The 13,857-nt window shown below is 33.9% G+C and overlaps 1 protein-coding gene across 2 annotated transcripts in view; it reads right to left on the bottom strand.

The window, feature by feature from the left end:
• The window catches only part of LOC120413292 (uncharacterized), a 124,364-nt gene that overhangs the window by 9,910 nt on the left and 100,597 nt on the right, over positions 1–13,857 (bottom strand). For both annotated transcript variants that reach the window (XM_052706251.1, XM_052706252.1), the window contains one exon: positions 4,523–4,823. In XM_052706251.1, coding sequence (XP_052562211.1) covers positions 4,523–4,823 — 301 coding nt within the window. The remainder of the gene's footprint in view (positions 1–4,522; positions 4,824–13,857) is intronic.

The following is a 13,857-nucleotide window of genomic DNA, read 5'->3' as shown; positions in this document are numbered from 1 at the left end:
TGCAATTCCGTCGTGAAACTACTTACTTTTCCTGTCATTCTTGAACGACGAAATAGCCTACTTTTCTGTACCAAAAATAGCAAAATCGAATAGCTACACTTTTCAAAATAAATGCTGAAAAGTAACACTTTTCAACATTTTTTTGATTTAAACGATTTATTGACAAAATATATGAAAATTAGACTTAAAATTTCACTCAATGGGTGTTTTTCGAAATTGCAAAAAATGTTGTATGGAACTCGTTGCAAAACTTGATTTTTTCAGCACTCTTCGTATTTATCCAACTCGGTGAACCTCGTTGGATAAATGTACGACTCGTGCTGAAAAAATCCTCTTTTTGCAACTTGTTGCATAAACTACTATTTACATATCGAACATGATTTTTGCATCCATTAAACCCTCGGTTATTTCGGTTTGTTTTGGTTTTTTGACGTTTGTCTGCCTTTTAACTGGGCCGCAGCCAGTTAAACAACGCCCAGTTACCGAACAACTACTGTACCTAGTTTTCTCCGTTTTCACAAATTGATAATTCTTTATACATTTTTTTTATTTGGATGAAACATTGTCCTTGTATTCTTTTTGTCAAAAGCACAAGTCTCCATTAAATTTTGAGGGCTGGTAGACCAAAATGGGTTTGTAAATGTATGAAATTAATGCGAATGGATTTTCTGATCGATTTTGTGTCTTGGGCAAATATGTACGTTATAATTAGGACTATTCATAAAAAGTGGAACACGAAACACAAATATTTTTTTTTATTTAACATTTTATTACAAAAAGTTAAATAACCAAAAAACGTGTATTGTTTTATAAGTTTTAGAAATATCCTTCCCTTGGATTTGGGATTTTCCCGTGGAAATCCGTTAAAATTTTTCGATTTTGAATAATTCTCGGGAATTCTGTCCCGGGAAATCCCGGATGGACACACTTATGAAAAATATTTTTTCTAAGTGTTGTTATTTTCAACTGACAATATCTCGGAATCTATTGGTTCGAATGATGACAAATTAAATTTCAGTAAAATTTTCTGATTGCTCAATATATGTCACCTAATTGGCAGTAATTTTTCAACTGATCTCGAAAACTGTTTGTTCGATTTTCAATATTAGGCTAATATTTTTTTTGTGAAATTTTTGATCTCCTTAGGCCGTTGCAAATATTTTTCAAAGTTTAAAATTGGTCTGAGAAATCAGAGGCAAAAAAAATATTTTTCCAAAAAACTTCAAAATTTCCATGAAAGTAGAAGTCTTATCAACTGAAAACAATCTAAAATGCATTTTTCTGCATTGATAATCATATTTAGCATTTTTGGGCTTGTTTAAAAATGTTTTGATTTTTTATGAAATTCCAACAGCACCGCACAAATTTTATTTTTCGCAAAAAATAAAATTTTCGTCAATATTCAGATATTTTGGAAACTAATGATGGCAAAACAACTGGACAGTTGTATAATGCATTTTAAAACACTTTTTTCATGAAAATGTTGGTCAGAGTTGAGGGACATAAACTTCAAGAAATATTTGCAACGGCCTTATTTGAAATAATAAAAAAATTGGACTAAAATATCAACAGAGAAAAAAATCTAATTTGAACCTTTTGAAAAGTTATGCTTGGATTTTAAATAATTTTTATTCAGGGATCGTTCTTTTATTACGTAACGCAATTTTGGGGAGGAAGGGGGGGGGGGAGGCCATGTAAAGCTCCAAACATTTTTTTTAAATATACATATAGAATTTTTGTTACGAGGGGGATATATTTTTTTTTGCGTTACGTAATACAAGAACGCTTTCTAAATAAAAATAATTTCAATCCAAGCATAACTTTTGAAAAGGTAAAGAAATAGATCATTTTTCTCTATTGATATTTTAGACCAATTTTGTTAAAAAAAATTCAAATCAGGAGATTGGAAATTTTTACATAAATTTCATTCGCTAATATTTAAAACCGAACCAATAGTTTTCGAGATCAGTAGAAAAATTACAGCTAATTAGTTGACACATATTTAGAAAAACTTATCTTCATCGATTCACATTCTTTGCATATTTTGAATTTTGGGACAACAGATCGGAAAAAGACATACAATTTTAGGAAAAAAATATTTTCATCATTGATGTGTTCCAAATTTTCGGTAGTACTGTTTAAATGTAGTACTGTTTAAATGTAGGCATTGCGTGATACTTTTTGCTTAAAATTTTTAAAAGTTGGCCTGGAAATTTTCATATATATATTTATTTTTTTAAATGTGCTTAAGTTTTTGTTCCGGTTGACCCAGTTGACGGTTTTTGTTAAAATAGAAATAAATATAGCAAAAAGTTGAAAGTAATTTAAAATTTTACTCAGTTTAAAAAAAATAATAAAACATATTCTTTAAATATGATTGCAAATAATATTATGCTTCAAAAGATTAATTGGGCCAACATTATTGAATTTGCAAAAATGAAAAAAGGAATAATTTGTTTCAAGTTTACTTTTACCAATAAAAAAAGATTTATTTTTGACTTTGTTCAAAAATATCAAAAGTTGTTGATTATTGGATAAAATAATTAATTTAGCAAAATGCATGCCATCATAATCAACGATGTTGAATAGGATTTTAAATTGATTAAATAGTCTTTTCATTCTTAAATAAAAATAGTATGAAACTTCTGAAAAGAACCAGGATTTTGAAGTTGAGAGCTCAAAAAAAATTAATAATTAAAATTGTACAAAAAATTAAAAATCAGGTAACGTTAAATGTGTTTTCCAAAAAAAAAACAAGCTCGAAATGTCCGACCTTTTCCCTATTTTTTGAAAATACTTGAACATTTCTGACTTTTTTCCGACTTTTCCAATTACACGACTTGAGTGGCCACTCTGCTTATTAAATGGATAGGGACCATCCATAAACCACGTGGAACCTGGAGGGAAGGGTTGGGGATTTGGGAGTGTTAGCGATTGTCCACGCTCCATACAAAAAAGTTTTTTTTAATAGACAATTGTCCACAGGGGGGGGGGGCGGGGTTGAGAATTCCAAAAAAGTTTCCACGTGGTTTGTGGATGGTCCCATAATAGGGTGACAATAAAAAATCGACAACAGGGATACCCCCTTAATCGATTCCTTAGGCCAAAATAAGTAACAGTGAAAATTTTGAGCGAAATGTGTTAAGGGTTAAGGGTCCCTTTTTTATCGTTGAAGTTGGTGAAAAAATCATTTCATACAAAAACGTGTTCTTCAAATCGTTAATAACTCGTCAGGGTCAACTCGGATCGTTTCGCGGTCTTCGACAAAGATGTGTGTCATAATTTTTTACATAAAAATCTCTCACTTGACATTGACCCATCACATTAAACGCCACCTTTTAGCGGAATTTTGTAATTTTTACTTTTTCCCATATTTTTTTTTTTAGATTTTTCCCATATAAACTTCAACGATCAATAGCAAAACCTTAACCAATTTGGCTCAAAATTGGCACAGTTTCATTTTTTCACCTTAAGATTCAAGCCTTTCATAATTTTCCATTTTTCTTGTCACCCTAGCGTAGATGGTTGTTAGACTGGCTTGTCGTTATGTGGAAAATTTTAAAAATGATTAAATCAATTCAGAACAAACTTTTTTTGGTGCTATTTGAATCTCAAAACAACCTCCTAAATTTCGATTAATTTTGATTTTTTATCGAATTTTCAAACCAACACAATTGCGTTATAATTGAGAAAATTCTCTAAAACTTTTTCCGAAGAAAGTATGGTACTATCTTGTTCCTATCAAAAGGTTTAGGACCTAAAAGCAATAAAAAAATCTTTTTTTCTGAAAAATCAACCATATCGAGCCACCCTTATGGTTATGTTACAGACATGACCAGTATGACAAAAAATTAAGGTAATAATAATATAATAATAAAATAAATATTAATAAAAATCATGTAAAAAATCTGTGACCATCTCTATAAAAGTGTATTTTTTTATGGTTGGTATCGAAAACCAAGCCACTCAAGTCGGGAAAGTCGAGAAAAAGTCGGGAATTCGCCAAAATCCTAATCATACCTGTTTGAAAATTATTTCCCAACTCTTGAATAATTTTGTAATATTTTGTATAACTTTCAACAAATTGTAACAACACAATTTTGTACAAAATTCAAATTCACTTTTTTGTAACTGGTTAACTTACTTAAATTTAAGGTTCCTTTCACTAATAATAATAATAATATTTTTTATGAATCGAAAGATTCATTTTTGAAGTACTTTTTAGGGATTTTTTTGTTAAGTATCTGTTTTTACGAAAATTGTCAATAGATATATTTTTTTCAAATTGATAAAGATTTTTTTTTTCGATGGTTTATGTTGAAATGCCTATTAATTGAGTTTTTGGAAAAGTCGGGAATACGAAATGCGATTTGAGTGTTCACCCTGTTATTGCCCAAATTTCTATGAAAAAAATATTCAGATCTTCATTGACAACTTATTTAAAATAATTAAATTGATAATTTTAGAATCCCAACCAATCATGACCAAATTTAGTCAAATATGGTTTCCCTTCATTCCTCACCTGCACGCTGTTGAGGTCCTGGATCGAGATGGCCGACAGCGGCTGCTGCTGCTTGCGGATCGTCGAGTCCTGGGGCGGGGGTGGCGGGGGAATGTTGCTTTTGGCCGTTCCGGTCTGGCTGCCGGCGGCGGCTGAGCTGGCGCTGGTGTTTTTACTGCTGCCGATGGTGCCGGTCGCCGCGGTGGCAAACAGGTTCAGCATGGGGGGCGCCGGCGGCGGGGGCGGCGGTTTCGGTGGTTCCGGGCCCGACTGTACCGTGATCGTGGCGTTCAATGGCATATAGTCTTCGGTGTCGGAAGATCTGCACGCGGCACGGCAGGGAGAAATCACGCAAAAAACGAGCAACGGAGAGAGAAGGGAAAGAAAGAAAAAGTGTAATTAAAATCATTGGAAATGCATTTACAAACGATCGTGGAACACACACACACACAAAAATATAAGAAAAAGAAGCAAACAAACGCGAAACATATGGAGAAAAAATTGCAGGGAAAAGGAAAAGAGCAACAACAACAACAAAAAGACGAAAAATACAAATGTACAATAACACACACAATTATAAATATTTATAAATTGTCACGGTCCAGATGGCAGCAGGCGCAGCAAAGTGAAAAATGAAATGAAACAAGCAGAAAAAAAGAAGAAGAACACGCAGTGGAAAATTTAGCAGTCAGCTTTTTGGGCACGCAACCAAGTCACTTGAGCTTGTTTCCTTTTTATTCCCTCTTTGTCGTCGTATTTTTCTTCCTTTAAGTTATGAGCTGCGAAAAGGTGATCCATTCCACTTGTCTTTTTTTGTTTGGTTTCAATTCAAGAGAAAGGAGACGAATTAAATGGAGAGTAGAGTCATTGATAGTTGTTGTACAACGAGCAGTGAAGGTGATGAAATGATAACAATTAAATACATGTTTTCTATCAGTTCGATAAACTTTGCTTTGTTGTGATCTTAAGTTCAAGCGAATTTGATAAAAAAATATATTGAGGAACAAATTCCAAAATGTTTTGAAATATTTCAGTAAATAATTCAGTTGTGGAAAATTCGGTAAAGTTAAGATCGGTAATCCAAAATGAACAAAATTTTACCGAATACAATGAACAATATTGAACTTCATTACCGAATTCGGTAATTTTCAGTCCACCGAATTGTTTAGCAGTTTAAAATTCGGTAAAAAAAATCCAAGTGCAAAAAATATTATTTATAAGAAAAAAACATGTAAAAATATATCATGTTCAACTTTTCAGCTGAAAAGTAGAACACGACGGGATTGCAAAAAACTACTATTTCAGTACTGTTATTTTTGGCGATGAAAAGTAGGCCGTTTCGACATTCGAGAATGACAGAAAAAGTAAGAATCCTCTCAACGTCATTGCAAAAAGGTGAATTTTCGAAAAAAAAAAAATGGAAAATTTACTTTGTATTTTGAAGCCCATGAATATCATGACAACATTTGTGAATTTGTTTATACTTGATACACATTTTGTTCGGACAAAAAGTCTTAATGCAAATCCATTCAAACTTCAACAAAAAGAAACAAACCTTTGAGCTCAAGGCTTCAATCGCATTCAAAGCTATAATTATATAGAACGTAATGAGAAAAGGGAATAAACAAAGTAAGATTAAACTGTGAAAATCACCAAAAAAAATTAAAAGTTACTAAAATCGAAAAAAAAAACGCAAACCAACAAAAGACAATGATTGGAGGTTGTAGAATACTATCGGAGTAAATAATAATGATAATAAACAGAATACAGATATAGGTTGACGTTTTTTTCCAATAGAAAAACAATCTCAAAATAAGTGCGACGAATGTTATTATAGAAATATATTTGAATCAGAAACTGACTGCATTTTTAGAAACTTTGGACAATAAGCAGATAAAAAGAAAAAAACATGATCTAAATATGCATTTAGGCATGAATCAATAATCGCTGGAATCGAATCTATTCTATAATTTCATAAGATCTGTTGAAAATAAACTGTTTTGAAAAAAAGTTTATAAAATTTACACAAAATTATGAAAAAGCATTTTCTTCTATGTAGAAAACATTAAAATCATAAATCATAATAAATGTTAATTTTGAAAGATGAAAAAGCTAGAGGTGAAAATATACCTTAATTTTTTTAGAAAAAGCGGAATAATATATAAAATAGATTCAATTTTTTTGGGCAAAAAAGCATATTTTTGATCAGTTACATTTTCAAATATGTGCACTTTTTTTGTGACGGCTTTTAGGCACGCTCCTTCAAACTGTTCGAGACTAATATTTTAACGTGGCGTATCTCTAAACAAGTTTTTCAAGAAAAGGATTCCAGAATGCTTATTTTGTCGTTTTAAACCGAAACTAGGCAAAAGCTATATTAATTCAAACTATTCGCCATTTTCAAATGATTATGTTTCAACCATTGTTTCATCATTTCAATGAAAATTTCGCGAAAAGAAAAAAAAAACTTTTTTCCGTACTGTACATTGGAATTCCACAAAAAAATTAAAATATTTTGATCAATCCCAGACAAGCTAAACATTATATTAGATGCAGGCACTAGCGTGCACAGGGTGGGGCAACATGGGGCAGTTGGCCCACTATCCTCAGAAATTTGTTCTAAAATTGCTAAGGGGGTGTCCATAAACGATGAAATTTTCAAAACGCTCATATTGTTGCCCCACCTTCCTTGAGGACGCTAGTGGATGCAGGACAATTTAAAATTGTTTTCAGCTTGTTAGAATTCTACTTCCTTCAAAATTTTGAAGTTTAAAAAAAAAGTTTGCCCCCTGTTTTTTCGGACCTATTTTTTAACCGACATAAACTTTGAAAAATATTTGCAAAATAAAAAAAAATATTTAATATTTTTACTTATATGTAAATCGGACAAAGTTTTCAAGGATTGTATGAGCACACAGACAATTATCAAAATTCATTATTTGTTTTCAGGGCATCAACTGACATTCAACTGCTGAAAAAACATTTTTGAAGATCGATCATCTCAGAAATGGTACCACCAAAGTTCATACATTTTTCTTTTCAGTGGTTGAAAATGTTTATTGTATTGTTCTGAAACCAGATTTAAAAAAAAGGTTATTTGTGTGCTCATGCAAATCCTAGAAAATTTGGTTGATTTACATGTACGTAACCCCTTAAATAAGTTGTAAACCAATCAAATTCCATCTCAGTTTACTTGTCATAGTCTAATACCTCCTTTAACCCTTTCGAGCCTGATGGGTCATATATGACCCAAATATCAAAATTTCCAAAACTATCCTATAATTTTCGTATGGTCAAAAGAATCATTTTCCTATCATTGACTAAAAAAATAATTTTTTTTTGAAAATTCTGGCCTGAAAGGCTTAAGGTACAATGTGACTTTTTAACTGCCTATGCAATTTTTCGCAATTTCCAAAGAAAAACTAACTTAATCCACCTATGTGGTTGATGCCTTCCTCACTTTATACCAACAATGTGTAATATTGGTTTGGACACATATTTCAGCTATTTTTTTTAGGTCCAAAAAAATAAGTACACAGATACAATTTAAGTTGTCATAACTCGAGACAGGGTTGCCAGATATTCAATTATGTGGACTCCTTGGAAAGGTCTCTCGATTACCTAACCAATGATGGGTCGGATGATGGATCCGGACATCTTTTACATGCATTTAAGTAAGATCCGGCTTCAAAAAAGTACATAAATATCACTTAAGTGGTCATAACTCGAGACAGGAATGCCATATCTTCAATGTTGTCGACTCGTTGGAAAGGTCTCTTGATAACCTAACCAATGATGGGTCGGATGATGGATCCGAACATCGTTTACATGAATTTAAGTGAGATCCGGCTTCAAAAAAGTACATAAATATCACTTAAGTGGTCATAACTCGAGACAGGGTTGCCAGATCTTCGATATTGTGGACTCCTTGGAAAGGTATCTTGATTACCTAACCAACGATGGGTCGGATGATGGATCCGGACATCGTTTACATGCATTTAAGTGAGATCCGGCTTCAAAAAAGTACATAAATATCGCTTAAGTGATCATAACTCGAGACAGAGTTGCCAGATCTTCGATATTGTGGACTCCTTGGAAAGGTATCTTGATTACCTAACCAACGATGGGTCGGATGATGGATCCGGACATCTTTTACATGCATTTAAGTAAGATCCGGCTTCAAAAAAGTACATAAATATCACTTAAGTGGTCATAACTCGAGACAGGAATGCCAGATCTTCAATGTTGTCGACTCGTTGGAAAGGTCTCTTGATAACCTAACCAACGATGGGTCGGATGATGGATCCGGACATCGTTTACATGCATTTAAGTGAGATCCGGCTTCAAAAAAGTACATAAATATCACTTAAGTGGTCATAACTCGAGACAGGGTTGCCAGATTTTCAAAGTTGTGGACTCGTTGGAAAGGTCTCTTGATTACCTAACCAACGATGGGTCGGATGATGGATCCGGACATCGTTTACATGCATTTAAGTGAGATCCGGCTTCAAAAAAGTACATAAATATCGCTTAAGTGATCATAACTCGAGACAGAGTTGCCAGATCTTCGATTATGTGGACTCCTTGGAAAGGTATCTTGATTACCTAACCAACGATGGGTCGGATGATGGATCCGGACATCGTTTACATGCATTTAAGTGAGATCCGGCTTCAAAAAAGTACATAAATATCACTTAAGTGGTCATAACCCGAGACAGGGTTGCCAGATCTTCAATGTTGTAGACTCTTTGGAAAGGTCTCTTGATTACCTAATCAACGATGGGTTGGAGGATGGTTCCGGACATCGTTTACATACATTTAAGTGAGATCCGGCTTCAAAAAAGTACATAAATATCACTTAAGTGGTCATAACTCGAGACAGGGTTGCCAGATCTTCGATATTGTGGACTCCTTGGAAAGGTATCTTGATTACCTAACCAACGATGGGTCGGATGATGGATCCGGACATCGTTTACATGCATTTAAGTGAGATCCGGCTTCAAAAAAGTACATAAATATCACTTAAGTGGTCATAACCCGAGACAGGGTTGCCAGATCTTCAATGTTGTAGACTCTTTGGAAAGGTCTCTTGATTACCTAATCAACGATGGGTTGGAGGATGGTTCCGGACATCGTTTACATACATTTAAGTGAGATCCGGCTTCAAAAAAGTACATAAATATCACTTAAGTGGTCATAACTCGAGACAGGGTTGCCAGATCTTCGATATTGTGGACTCCTTGGAAAGGTATCTTGATTACCTAACCAACGATGGGTCGGATGATGGATCCGGACATCGTTTACATGCATTTAAGTGAGATCCGGCTTCAAAAAAGTACATAAATATCGCTTAAGTGATCATAACTCGAGACAGAGTTGCCAGATCTTCGATATTGTGGACTCCTTGGAAAGGTATCTTGATTACCTAACCAACGATGGGTCGGATGATGGATCCGAACATCGTTTACATGAATTTAAGTGAGATACGGCTTCAAAAAAGTACATAAATATCACTTAAGTGGTCATAACTCGAGACAGGGTTGCCAGATTTTCAAAGTTGTGGACTCGTTGGAAAGGTCTCTTGATTACCTAACCAACGATGGGTCGGATGATGGATCCGGACATCGTTTACATGCATTTAAGTGAGATCCGGCTTCAAAAAAGTACATAAATATCACTTAAGTGGTCATAACTCGAGACAGGGTTGCCAGATTTTCAAAGTTGTGGACTCGTTGGAAAGGTCTCTTGATTACCTAACCAACGATGGGTCGGATGATGGATCCGGACATCGTTTACATGCATTTAAGTGAGATCCGGCTTCAAAAAAGTACATAAATATCGCTTAAGTGATCATAACTCGAGACAGAGTTGCCAGATCTTCGATTATGTGGACTCCTTGGAAAGGTATCTTGATTACCTAACCAACGATGGGTCGGATGATGGATCCGGACATCGTTTACATGCATTTAAGTGAGATCCGGCTTCAAAAAAGTACATAAATATCACTTAAGTGGTCATAACCCGAGACAGGGTTGCCAGATCTTCAATGTTGTAGACTCTTTGGAAAGGTCTCTTGATTACCTAATCAACGATGGGTTGGAGGATGGTTCCGGACATCGTTTACATACATTTAAGTGAGATCCGGCTTCAAAAAAGTACATAAATATCACTTAAGTGGTCATAACTCGAGACAGGGTTGCCAGATCTTCGATATTGTGGACTCCTTGGAAAGGTATCTTGATTACCTAACCAACGATGGGTCGGATGATGGATCCGGACATCGTTTACATGCATTTAAGTGAGATCCGGCTTCAAAAAAGTACATAAATATCACTTAAGTGGTCATAACTCGAGACAGGGTTGCCAGATCTTCAATGTTGTGAACTCATTGGAAAGGTCTCTTGATTACCTAAATAACGATGGGTCGGAGGATGGTTCCGGACATCGTTTACATACATTTAAGTGAGATTCGGCTTCAAAAAAGTACATAAATATCACTTAAGTGGTCATAACTCGAGACAGGGTTGCCAGATCTTCAATGTTGTGGACTCGTTGGAAAGGTCTCTTGGTTACCTAATCAACGATGGGTCGGATGATGGATCCGGACATCGTTTACATGCATTTAAGTGAGATCCGGCTTCAAAAAAGTACATAAATATCGCTTAAGTGGTCATAACTCGAGACAGGGTTGCCAGATCTTCAATGTCGTCGACTCGTTGGAAAGGTCTCTTGATTACCTAATCAACGATGTGTCGGATGATGGATCCGGACATCGTTTACATGCATTTAATTGAGATCCGGCTTCAAAAAAGTACATAAATATCACTTAAGTGGTCATAACTCGAGACAGGGTTGCCAGATCTTCGATGTTGTGGACTTGTTGGAAAGGTCTCTTGATTACCTAACCAACGATGGGTTGGATGATGGATCCGGACATCGTTTACATGCATATAATTGAGATCCGGATATATGTGAAAACACATTTTTATACATAACTTTTGAACTACTTATCGAAACTTCAAACAATTCAATAGCGATGTATGGGACCCAAAACCAAGTCGAATGCAACTGGTTCGATCAAAATCGGTTCAGCCAGTGCTGAGAAAACTTGGCAAGATTTTTGAACACATACATACATACACACACACACACATACACACACACACATACACACACACACACACACAGACATTTGTTCAGTTTTCGATTCGGAGTCGATATGTATATATGAAGGTGGGTATTCGAGCTTTTTATAAAAAGTTCATTTTTAGAGCAGGATTATAGCCTTACCTCAGTGAGGAAGGCAAAAAAATCAGTAGGTAAATAATTATAAAGAAAAAAAAATATTTTTTAGGAGGAAATCTTGCAAAAATATTTTTATTTAAATAAATTTTTATGTTGTTTTTTTTGTTCACAGATCGAAAATAAACGTTTCATATTGAGAAAAAAATTATGAATTTATTAACAATATTTAAAGTTTCTTTTTTTTTAAATTGAGCTTGAAATAGGAAAAATAATCTTTTGATGGAAGAAATTTTAGAAATAATAATTGGGTAATTCTCCGCCAACTCACACAGCAGTTGCCCCGACCTCTCTTCGATTTGCGTGAAACTTTGTCCTAAGGGGTAACTTTTGTCCCTGATCACGAATCCGAGGTCCGTTTTTTGATATCTCGTGACGGAGGGGCGGTACGACCCCTTCCATTTTTGAACATGCGAAAAAAGAGGTGTTTTTCAATAATTTGCAGCCTGAAACGGTGATGAGATAGAAATTTGGTGTCAGAGGGACTTTTGTGTAAAATTAGACGCCCGATTTGATGGCGTACTCAGAATTCCGAAAAAACGTATTTTTCAAAACTTTTTTTCGTAAAATTGCGATAACTCGTGATGTTTATAAGCAAACCCCTTATGTCTATACATCAAAATTTTTGTAATTGTCTGCTGTACAACTTTGTAGAACATTGTTACACTCTAAAAAATAACCCTGCAAAGTTAGAAAAAACACGAAATTTTAAAATGAAAAATTTTGTTCTAAATGAAAAAATAACCCTTCTGGGACAATGTAGATTCGAAAAGTACATTAAATTTCCCATAAAATGACATGTTCCAAAAATTTTTAACAGTCGAGTAACGGAAAATGGGAGAATTTTTAAAACTTTTTTAGTGTTTTTTTCAATGAAAAATACGTTTTTTCGGAATTCTGAGTACGCCATCAAATTGGGCGTCTAATTTTACACAAAAGTCCCTCTGACACCAAATTTCTATCTCATCACCGTTTCAGGCTGCAAATTATTGAAAAACACCTCTTTTTTCGCATGTTCAAAAATGGAAGGGGTCGTACCGCCCCTCCGTCACGAGATATCAAAAAACGGACCTCGGATTCGTGATCAGGGACAAAAGTTACCCCTTAGGACAAAGTTTCACGCAAATCGAAGAGGGGTCGGGGCAACTTTTCCCGATTTCGTGTGAGTTGGTAGAGAATTACCCATTTGTGAAAATTTTAAGTATTTCCAATTAAATAAAGGGAAACATTTATATTTACATGAATTTTATTTATTTTGTCAAATAAATGATTCAGATTTGGTAATCCTAAAACTTGGCCACTTTCTGGAAGAGTTTATTGAGCAGTTATCAAAACAATTTCATAAAAAATAATAACATTTTGTTTATTCCATCAAAAACGTTTTGCTTGGAAAATTTCTATAAAACTTTTATAAGGAGTTACATATTCTCTTTTTATTGACAGTGTTTGTTGATTTGAAAACCACAGAATGATTGATTCATGAACAAGGTCCATTTAAACTTAAAAATTAGCAAAAAATGTCAAATCGATAATTGACATTTTTGGTGTGTGGCAGAGTTGCCAGATCTCTTAATTTTTTTCGAATGTTTGAATGAGTCCTTTAAACGTTACGACGTAGGCTATCTTTTTTTAAAAATAAAATGAGTCAAGTTTAAAATAGTTATCACAATAACCAGTTAAAAAAAATCATTAAAAGTTCTTAGTATTTAGGCAGGGTTGCCAGATCTTTTAGTTTTTATTAATTTTTTTTTTATTTTTTTTATTTTTTTTTATTTTTTTTGTTAAATAATTATAATGTAGACTATGAATTTTTGAATAACGTTTTACAATTATTGAGGTTTCTTGTAAAACGTACCATCTAGAGCAACTGGGAGAATTGCATTTTAGAATGTTGCCTACACAGAAAAAAATGTGAATTTACTCGACACGGAAAAAATAATCACATGTAAACTCAGTTGATGTAAACTTGAGATTAGACGTAAATGACTGAGTCACTTATATATAAAAAAAATAATTTGTTTTATTTTCACGTATAGATTGTTGCAAATTTACAT

Source organism: Culex pipiens, chromosome 1 (assembly GCF_016801865.2).
Source record: "Culex pipiens pallens isolate TS chromosome 1, TS_CPP_V2, whole genome shotgun sequence".
NCBI lineage: Eukaryota > Metazoa > Arthropoda > Insecta > Diptera > Culicidae > Culex > Culex pipiens.
Note: the sequence above shows the minus strand (reverse complement) of the source record. Positions and strands in the feature narration are given on the sequence as shown.